This window comes from Pyrgilauda ruficollis, unplaced genomic scaffold (assembly GCF_017590135.1).
Source record: "Pyrgilauda ruficollis isolate IOZ18807 unplaced genomic scaffold, ASM1759013v1 scaffold208, whole genome shotgun sequence".
Taxonomy (NCBI): domain Eukaryota; kingdom Metazoa; phylum Chordata; class Aves; order Passeriformes; family Passeridae; genus Pyrgilauda; species Pyrgilauda ruficollis.
In genome coordinates, this window is record NW_024520096.1 from 113,948 (window position 1) to 123,502 (window position 9,555).

Genomic DNA, 9,555 nt, shown 5'->3' on the forward strand with positions numbered 1-9,555 from the left:
AGGCTGTGACGCGCTCGGTGCACCCCGGCTCCGTGCCCCCCTGCCAAACCCGGCCTCGCCCCCCGGCTGCGGGGCAGATGAGGAGGGGGCTGCGGGGCAGAGGAGGAGAGGGTTGCGGGGCAGATGAGGAGGGGGCTGCGGGGCAGAGGAGGAGGGGGCTGCGGGGTGGATGAGGAGGGGGCTGCGGGGTGGATAAGGAGGGGGCTGCGGGGCAGAGGAGGAGGGGGCAGCCTTCCCTTCCCAGCCTGATTTCCTTAGCAAACACGGCCCGGACAGCGCTGGGATCCGGCAGAGCAGCGGCCGGGCCTCGCTGGGGAGGAGCCCCCCGAACTCAGCACTGCAGCCGGGGCACCGGGGGAGCCTCCGTGGGGAGCTCGGCCAAGGACGAGCCAGCAGCGAACCCACCAGGGTTCGCACGGCCACGACCCCCTGCCCGCGCCCCTCAAAGCCCCTCCGGCACCCGCCACGGCCTCACGTCCTCCAAAAGGCGACGGCGGGGCCGGCCCGGCTCCGGGCGCTTCTTGCCGGGCCAAATCCCCGCTTTGGGGGTCTCACGCCCCTCGCCCACCCCTCAGCCACCCCTGCGATGAGCCGTGGCCGGGCTCAGCCCACCTGGGCAGCTCGGTAGCCCCGGGCAGGGCGGCTGTGGGCCCGGGCCTGCCGGCACAGGCAAAATGACTTCCCGGTTGGGAAAGCACCGCTGGGCTCTGCGTCACCGGCGGGCTCCGGGCAGGGGGGTCCGCTCCGAGCCCCCCAGCGCCGCGCTCAGCCGCTCGCAGGGCGCCCGCTGGGGTCTCCCGAAGCTCGGAGGGAAGGACAGAGTGTGGGGACAGCGGTGGACGGGGGGACAGTGCCCGGGACCCCCGGGGGGGACGGCGGAGTGCGAGGTGAACTTCCTTTGCGACCCCCGGGGCAGCGGCTGCTCCGCGGGGCTCCGGCGGCTCGGGGGTCCCAGCAGGGTTTGGGACCCCGGGGGTCCCGGTAGGGTTGGTGGGAGCCGGCAGGCCTTGGGTGCCCGGTGGTCCCGGTGGGGTTGGGGAGAGCCGGCGGATCCCGGGAGGGCTCCCCGGTTGAACCAGCGAGATGCAAGGGGGGTCGTCCCGCCGCCCCGCTCCCGCTCCGGTGCCGATCCCGGTGCCGATCCCGGTGCCCTCTCCGCCTTCCTACGGCGGTTCCGGGGCCCTTCCCCGGGGTCGCACCCCGCGGGACCGGCCGGTTCCCGTCCCGGTGGCCGCCCCATTACCTGTCCCGGCGCGGAGCGGGTCCCGGTGCCGGTGTCCGGCTCGCAGCCCCACGCGTGGCTCGGAAGTCCCGGTCCCGGTCCCGCTGCCGGTGTCCGGCTCGCAGCGGCCCCAAGCGTGGCCCGGGAGCGCAGGTCCCGATCCCTGTGCGAGCCCCGGTCCCGGTGCTGGTGCCGGTCCCGGTGCCCCGCTCTCAGCCCAGCGTGGCTCGGGGGTCCTGGTCCCGGTGCGGGTTCCGGTGCCCCGCTCGCAGCCCCAGGCGTGGCCGGGAGGTGCCGGTGCCGGTGCCCCGCTCGCAGCCCCAGGCGTGGCCCGGTGCGGACGCGGCGCAGCTCCCGCCGCCCGGCGCGGCTCGGCCCGGCCCGGCCCCGGCACAGCGCCCTCCCCGGGAACCGCCGGCACTGCGGGGCCGGGCCCGGTAGGAATGGGGGCCCGGTAGGAATGGGGACGCGGTAGGAATGGGGGACGGGGTCCCGGAAGGAATAAGGGCCCGGGGGTCTCGGTAGGAATGGGAACACAGGGTCCCGGTAGGAACAGGGGGCCCGGTAGGAATGGGGATCCCTGTAGGAATGGGGATCCCGGTAGGAATGGGGGCCCGGTAGGAATGGGGATCCCGGTAGGAATGGGGAACGGGGTCCCGGAAGGAATAAGGGCCCGGTAGTCTCGGTAGGAATGGGAACACAGGGTCACGGTAGGAACAGGGGTCCCAGTTGGAATGGGATCCCGGTAGGAATGGGGACACGGTAGGAATAGGGGTCCCGGTAGGAATGGGTACACTGGGTCCCTGTAGGAATGGGGGTCCCGGTAGGAATGGGGGGCCCCGGGTCTTGGTAGGAATGGGGGACGGGGTCCCGGTAGTAATGGGGGTCCCAGTAGAAATGGGAACATGGGGTCCCAGTACGAATGGGGGTCCCGGTAGGGATGGGGGGCCAGGGTCCCGGTAGGAATGGGGATCCCGGTAGGAATGGGGGTCCCGGTCGGAATAGGGGTCCCGGTAGGAATAGGAATCCCAGTAGGAATGGGGGGCCCAGGTCCTGGTAGGAATGGGGGGCCCTGTAGGAATAGCGGTCCCGGTAGAATAGGGGTCCCCATAGATTAGGGGGCCATGGTCCCGGTAGGAATGGTGGTCCCGGTAGGAACAGGAGTCTCCAGGGTCCCAGAAGGACTGGGGGTACTTGAGGTCCTGTTAAGGCTGGGGGGCCCCAGCTGGGTGTGGAGGTATTTGGGGTTTCCAGGAGCACTGGGGGAATGCCAGGGGAGCAGCTAGGGTGGGGGTCCCCAGCAAGTCCCAGTTATGCTCCCATTTGCCCCCCAGCCTTGTGCCCGCTTTTTTCCACGGACACAGCAGAGCCCGTGGGGCACCCAAAGGCGTGGGAACGCCCGCGCCAGCCTGCAGCCGGCGTTGGGTGGTGTCACCACTTCCAGCTCGGTGCCCTTCCGCTTGCACAACATCTGGTGGCACCATCACTGTCCTGTCACTGCCACCGCCACTGCCCTGCCATTGCCACCATCACAGCCCTGCCACCATCACTGCCACAGTCCTGCCACTGCCACCACTGCAGTCCTGTCACTGCCACCAAAATAGTCCTGACACTGCCACCACCACAATCCTGTCACTGTCACCATCACTGTCCTGTCACTGCCACCACCACTGCCCTGCCATTGCCACCATCACAGCCCTGCCACCATCACTGCCACAGTCCTGCCACTGCCACCACTGCAGTCCTGACACTGCCACCAAAATAGTCCTGCCACTGCCACCACTGCAGTCCTGACACTGCCACCAAAATAGTCCTGACACTGCCACCACCACAATCCTGTCACTGTCACCACCACTGTCCTGCCACTGCCACCAGTCCTGTCACTGCCAGCGCCCCTGTGTGAGCCTGAGTGTCCCTTCCTGTGTCAGCCCCCAAACCCCAGCCATCCCCTCTGCTCCCACTCCAGAAATGCTGAACAAGGCAGCACTGTCCCCACTCAGTCGGGTCTCTGTCCCACGCCTGTCCCCAGCCATCGGGTGGCCCTGGCTGATAATACCCCAAGTGTTTGTGACCTCATTTCAGCTGAGGAGCCCTTTTTTTCATTTTTGGTGTTTGTGCTGCCAGAGGACACTGTACCCCTTGCTGCCCTCCCAAAACCCAGAGCAGTGCCCTCATTGCTCCGTCCCCTTGGGGTTCAGCCCCAGGTCCCTTTTCAGAGAGGGACACCACAGACTGTCACGTGTGAGGAGGTGACAGACACCCCAAAAAGCAAGGAGACGTGTGACACCCAGCTTCTTATGAGGCTGCTCAGCCAAACTGCCCCCCATGGCCTGGGGGACCCCCAAAACCACAGCAGCTCAACGCCTTGGAGGGATCAGCATTCTCCAAGGGGCTCCCAGCTGGAATTTTCCCTGTGCTGAGCTGCAAAGGCCCAGCTGAGACCGAGGGTCTATTTTGGAGCAGGAACATGGGATCCTCTTTGCCCATGACAGTGCTGGGAGGAGGAGGAGGAGGAGGAGGAGGAGGAGGAAGAGGAGGAGGAGGCAGAAATAGTCTGGCTGAAAGCCGAGCACTGGCAGAACAGCTTGGCACCATCAGGAATGAGCTGCACGCAGGGAACAGGGAGGAAAATAAAGAAAAAACTCAAAAAACCTAAAGCACCAAAAGAATGTTGATCTCAGGCAAAGCCCAGGGAGAGGAGGGCAAGGGCTGCCTTCAGCCTCTCAGGTGCATGATGTGGCCTGTGCACCCAAAAAAGGGTGTTTGGGGTCTCAGTGGTGCTGGGGCAGGGAGATTCCCTGGTCTGAGGGGTTGCATCGGGATTTTCTTTGCTGCCACTCCAACACCCAGCATCAGATTTTGGGGAAAAGTGGGGTGGGAGGTGCCCCCAACCTGGGTGAAGCCCCCCCTGAGCCCTGGCAGTGACTGATGCCAGTTTTGGGTGTCTCCCTCTACGTCTAGTTCCACATCTGGGATATTTTTGCCTTAGGACCAAATACCCTCAATCTCAGATTTAAAAAAAAAAAAACCCAAAAAAAAACAAACAAAAAAATATATTATATATATATATATATATTTATATTTATTTATTTATATTTATATATATAAATTTTTGGGGGTTTCTTTGAGCCAAATTTCCCTGCACAATGCTCTCCCAAAGTCTGGGGGTACCACAGCACCCCACATCTTCACATGCAGGTAAAAAAAAAATATTCCCCAGCTCCTTGCTGGCTGAAAATTATTCTCCCCAGCACGCAGCTGAAGGCTTCAGGAGTGAACCAGCTTCAATACATCCTCAGCTTGGGGGTCCAACGCGCAGGATCCCCCCCGCGCCTCCGCCCTTGCCGTCCTCCCCCTCCTCCCTGGCGCGGGTGGGAGCCGCTGACTCATCTGCCATCATCACCATCATCACCATCACCATCCTCCCCCCACGAGGAAGGGCAGTTGGAGGGGCTGCATTGCAGACCCGGCAGCGCCGGCAGACAAAAGCGACGCTGCTCCGCCCGCGGCTCCCCGGCACAAAGAGCCCGGCCCGCACCGAGCCCACCGCTCCCGGCACCGCCCGCAGGTAAGGGAGGCGAGCCGGCCAGGATGCTCGGCCAGAGGATGCTTTTTATTCCACGATTTGGGTGGGAGGGGGGTGCTGGAGTTGCTTTTTGAGGGGGGGGAAATGAGCCGCAGGCGGCGGGGGTTTGAGTGGAGAAAGGTGGGTTTGCTTCCATGGGATGAACAGAGTGGGAAATGCTCTTTTTTAGGGGTGACACGCCACAAAAGAGGAGTTTCCCCCCCCCATATTCATTCTCTTTTACTGGATATTTGATTATTTTACTTGTCACTAAATTCTCTTTTCCCCTCTCTTGTCACTAAACTCCAATTTTTCACCATTTGGAGCTTAAAAATCCATGGCCACAACACCTAATCACCATTAATAATTCTCTGCCGCTGTGCTGCAAAAAAACTCAGGGATACATCCCTAGGGATGGACCCCCAGGGATAAATTCCCAGGGAAGAGGCTATTTTAAAGTCCTGTGGCTCAGTTTACCCAGAGGGGGTGACACAGGAGCCTTTCATAGCCTCTGAGTGACATCCAGAACCTTAAATTTAGCAGCTGATCGCACAGATCCAAAATACGCCTGAATCATCATTGAGAATTCTCATTTAAGACAGGGAAAATCAGCAGGGAAATGAGGATGTTTTGGGTTAGTCTGCTTTTTTTTTTTTTCCCCTCACCAATCGAGGGAATGACATAACCCTGCCAGGGAGACGGCAGGCAGTGACTCAGCTCCATCACCAAGCTGATCCACGTCTCGTCCTGCTCCTTCCCAATTTTTTGGTGGATCGGGGTGGGGCTGCAGGGGGAATTCTGCAGCAGGGAGGGATGGATGGCACGGCAGGGATGGGTGGGGTGTGGTGGGAACGCGGGGCGAGGCTCCTTCCAGCCCTTTCTAGAGGGTTCGGTCAGGAGAGGGAGGGATGGGGTGGGATCAGGGGGAGGGGGCTGCACAGGGACCCCCCCTCAGTGCCCGTTCCGTGGGGATTCGTGGGGAAAAAGTTCCTTTGGGTAAGCTGCTCTCGGAGCTGGCAGGATGGATTTCAGGAGGAGCAGCTGGGAAGGGGTTAATCCCCACCCTGCCCTCCCCTCCCATGCTGTTGGTTTGGGGAAACTGAGGCACGGCGAGAGGAGTCCCTTGGGCCCCCTCCGAGTTAGAGAAGGGTGTGGATAAAACCCTGGCAGAGCTCGAGCCTGCACTTAGACCCAGCCTGGAGTCAAACCTCCACAACCCCCTGCTCTCCTCCACCATCAACTCCTTTTTAGGGGATTGTCCTAAAGAGGATATCCCATTTTTATCCTAAAAAGAGTATCCCCTTTTGGGGGGATTATCCTAAAGAGGATACCCCCTTTTTAGGGGTTTATGCTAAAAAGGATATCCCATTTTTATCCTAAAAAGGGTATCCCCTTTTTAGGGGGTTATGCTAAAAAGGATATCACCTTTTTCGGGGATTATCCTAGAAAGGATATCCCATTTTTAGGGGATTATCCTAAAGAGGATACCCCCTTTGTGGGGGTTTATGCTAAAAAGGATATCCTGTTTTTAGGGGGTTATGCTAAAAAGGGTATCTCATTTTTAGGGGGTTATCTTAAAAAGAATATCCCCTTTTTAGGGGGTTATATTAAAAAGAATATCCCCTTTTTAGGGGATTATCCTAAAGAGGATACCAAATTTTTAGGGGTTTATGCTAAAAACGATATCCCATTTTTAAGGGGTTATCCTGAAAAGGATATCCCATGTTTAGGGGTTATCCTAACAAGAATATCCCCTTTTTAGGGGATTATCCTGAAAATAATATCCCCTTTTTAAGGATTATCCTACAGGACAGGGTCAACACGCCAACACCTGAAATTTCTAGCCACTTTGGGACAACTCCTGTGTTTTTCTCTTCCTTTCCTTTCCCCCCACTTGTGCCCTTCACAGCCTGAAAATGCTGGACACCATCAGCAGCCAGTACGACTCCTTCATCTACTGGAGGATGCCGATCCCACGGCTGGACACGGCCGAGCTGGAGGGGCTGGGGCTGGCAGACATGGCCCTCTACAAGCCCAAAGGAGGGCTGGGCAAGCTCAGCGACCACCGAGGCAGCCAGGAGCTCTCCCAAGAAGAAGAAGAAGAAGACAGTCTGCTGTGGTTCAACAGCTTTAATTTCTGGCGAGCTCCCATCGCCAGCATCAGCTCCTTAGATTTCGATTTAATTTGAAGCCCTCCCTGCTCCTCCTCAGCCCCCCTGCTCTCTCTCTTCTCGCCAGGCATGCCAGGATTTGGTTTTGTTGTCGCTTTGGAGGTTGTTGGGTTGGGTTTTTTTGGGTTTTTTTTGGTTTCTGGGCAGTTTTGCTGTTGCTTGTTCGCTCAGCAGCTCACCGCGGCTTTGACGGTGATGGGCTCCCCAAAAATCTCCAAATCCTCTCTCCCTTTTCCTCCTGGAATCACGACGCTGCCAGTAACAACACGAGAGGAGGGGGCAGAAAAAGCCCCCCCATTGCCCCCCTCCATTCCCAGAGGGTTTGGGAGAAACTCGTTAGTGCAAACGAGGAGCAATGGGAATCGCCCTGGTTTTGCAGAAAGCGTCGACCCTCCGCGCTCCCCTGGCCCAATTTCTCAAAATTCTGCTTCGTCCCTTAACCTTCCCCTCGGGAATGCAAGGTGGAAGAGGCAGGGATGTGCCCAAGGTAGCAGCAGAAACCTTTTTCTTGAGAAAAAAGAATCATTTTGAGCCTTGTGGTGTGAACCCAAGCAGAAAAAATTATGTCCAGGAGAGTAAATAGACACAGAAATGTTCTGTCCTTGCTTAGTGGGGTCAAGGCTGGGTGTTTATTGCCCCCAAATTTTATTTTTTCATCCTTTTTTTATGCCCTACATGGTTTATTCCCAGTGCTGGGACAGATGCTGGGTACATTGTGGGGTCTGGAAGGGTGACGGGGCAGAGCTGAAAGGTGGATCTTACCCCCAGATGAAAATATTTCAGGTTTTCCACCCACTTAACCCTTTAAAAACAACAACAAAAAAATGCTGCATTCATTCAAGTGGAAGCCTTGAGTTTTCTCCGGGGAGATTCTCACCTGCTGAGGTTTATTTCTGAGCATCATCTCAAAATGAGGGGAAAAACCCAACCGGGAATAATTTTTGGCTTTTAAACAGGTTGGGGTTTTTTTCCCTTCCCAATATTGTTTTCTGGGATTGATTTGTCTTCTAGAATGTGCTTTTTTTTTGGGTTTGATTGGGATAAAGTGATGTGGAGCATCCCAAAACCATCCTGAGAGTTGGGGGGTATGTGGCTGGGGGCAGGCCAGGGCAGCACTTAAAAAGTGCCAGGAATAGGCAAAAAAATTTGCAAAAATCTGCATTCTACTATGAAAATTGGATGCAGCTCTCCTGTAATCTGCAGAAATAATCAAGTGTGCTTTTTTGAACCATCTGTGTAAAACCAGAGATGAAAAATGTAAACTCTCCTCTGCAGAGCTGTTTTGACTTCTGTGTTCCCACCTAGGAAAACCTGCAGGAGAAGTATTTATTATGAAACTTTAAATAAAATCAGTACAAAACATACACATTCCTCTGGACATGCAGACTGACATCAAGTTTTTAGGCATTAAAATGTCTCAAATCTCTTTACGGCGAGCTGGGAATTCACCCTTAACGTCTTTGCACATGCTGTGGAAGACTTAAGCGTGGAAAAACTAAGCCTAAACAATTATTATAAGCACATTAAGGTTATTATTTACACTTCAGCTTTTCCAAGCCTCACAGGAAAACACCCCAGAGAAGAAATAAACTCCCTGAGCTCCAATTTTACCTCATAAAAAAGGACATTTTGGGCAAGTCAGGGGTAACACACCTTGAACAGGAGGGTTTGGCAGCCTGAGGGGAGCTAAATCCTGGACTGGAAGGCGATCAGAGGGGACAGCTATACTCAAACTGCTGAAATACACACATATAAATTCAAATATATCTACAAATCCCCATTTTCAACGTTCCAAAGCACATCAAAACCACACCGCCTCAGCGAGGCGCCGCCGCCATTTTATACTTGGCGCAAAAACGCCTCTGCCGGACCTAACTCCAGGAACCCATCACGGGCCGCTCAACCCTACTGATTGATATCCTTCCGCCAGAGGAAAACCCTCCCCTGCCAGGCCTCTCCCGACAGCCCCAGGGCGGGGAGGACGACGGAGAAAAGAAGGAGAAATCCCCGCATTTCCCACAGTTCCCGCTGAGAGCGAGGGCTGGCCCAGCCCGATCTTTCTGCACCTCCTCGGAGGACTCTTTAGCCTCAGGTGCTATATCCTTCCGCCGCCTCACGGGCTCGCCGGGGCCGCCATTTTGTGAGGCCGCGGCGGGGCAGGCGCGGGCTCGAGCGCTGTCAGCGAGGCCGGGGTCGCTGGGGCTTTCGGGACAGCCGTGAGGGGCTTTGGGGACCCCCGTGAGGGGAAAGGTTGTGATCTTGGGGGGTCTGAGGATGGGGGACACCCGTGAGGGGTTCAGAGGGCTCCCAGTGAGGGAGGAGCCTCTGAGAGGGGCGATCTTGAGGGTGTGATGATGGGGACACCCATGAGGGACTTTGGGGACCCCCGTGAGGGGAAAGGTTGTAATCTGGAGGGTCTGAGGATGGGGGACAGCCGTGAGGAGCTTTGGGGACCCCTGTGAGGGGAAGGGCTGTGATCTTGAGGGTCTGAGGATGGGGGACAGCCGTGAGGGGTTCAGAGGACTCCCGGTGAGGGAGGGAGCAGGAGGAGCCCCTCAGAGGGGCGATCTTGAGGGTCTGAGGATGGGGGACAGCCG

At 57.4% G+C, this 9,555-nt stretch overlaps 2 protein-coding genes across 4 annotated transcripts in view; one reads left to right on the top strand and one right to left on the bottom strand.

Moving 5' to 3' along the window:
- Positions 1 to 1,603, bottom strand: part of CDC42SE1 (CDC42 small effector 1) — a 5,135-nt gene extending 3,532 nt beyond the window's left edge. Inside the window, exons 1-2 of one of the 2 annotated variants that reach the window (XM_041467375.1) lie at positions 1,332 to 1,603; positions 1,244 to 1,273 (exon numbers count right to left, since the gene is read on the bottom strand). The gene's annotated coding sequence lies outside the window, so the exon portion shown is untranslated. Of the gene's footprint in view, positions 1 to 1,243 lie in introns of both variants that reach the window. The other variant, XM_041467373.1, reaches the window with a different exon arrangement.
- MLLT11 (MLLT11 transcription factor 7 cofactor) lies at positions 123 to 8,322 on the top strand. Of its 2 annotated transcripts, XM_041467371.1 has the most exons (3): positions 123 to 887; positions 4,474 to 4,790; positions 6,697 to 8,322. In XM_041467371.1, exons 1-3 carry the CDS (start codon positions 675 to 677, stop codon positions 6,974 to 6,976), a joined length of 810 nt encoding a protein of 269 aa, XP_041323305.1. In that variant the 5' UTR covers positions 123 to 674; the 3' UTR covers positions 6,977 to 8,322. The 2 variants fall into 2 exon arrangements, with proteins under 2 accessions (XP_041323305.1, XP_041323306.1); XM_041467372.1 differs by lacking the exons at positions 123 to 887; positions 4,474 to 4,790 and adding an exon at positions 5,311 to 5,421.
- Positions 8,323 to 9,555: the final 1,233 nt, after the last annotated feature.

Excerpts from the sequence above, each read along its gene's own strand:
- MLLT11 (XM_041467371.1), top strand. The coding sequence starts at position 675 with ATGACTTCCCGGTTGGGAAAGCACCGCTGGGCTCTGCGTCACCGGCGG. Across the intron at positions 888-4,473 it reads GGGGGACGGCGGAGTGCGAG|CACGCAGCTGAAGGCTTCAG; the intron begins GTGAACTTCCTT and ends TATTCTCCCCAG. Across the intron at positions 4,791-6,696 it reads GCTCCCGGCACCGCCCGCAG|CCTGAAAATGCTGGACACCA; the intron begins GTAAGGGAGGCG and ends TGCCCTTCACAG.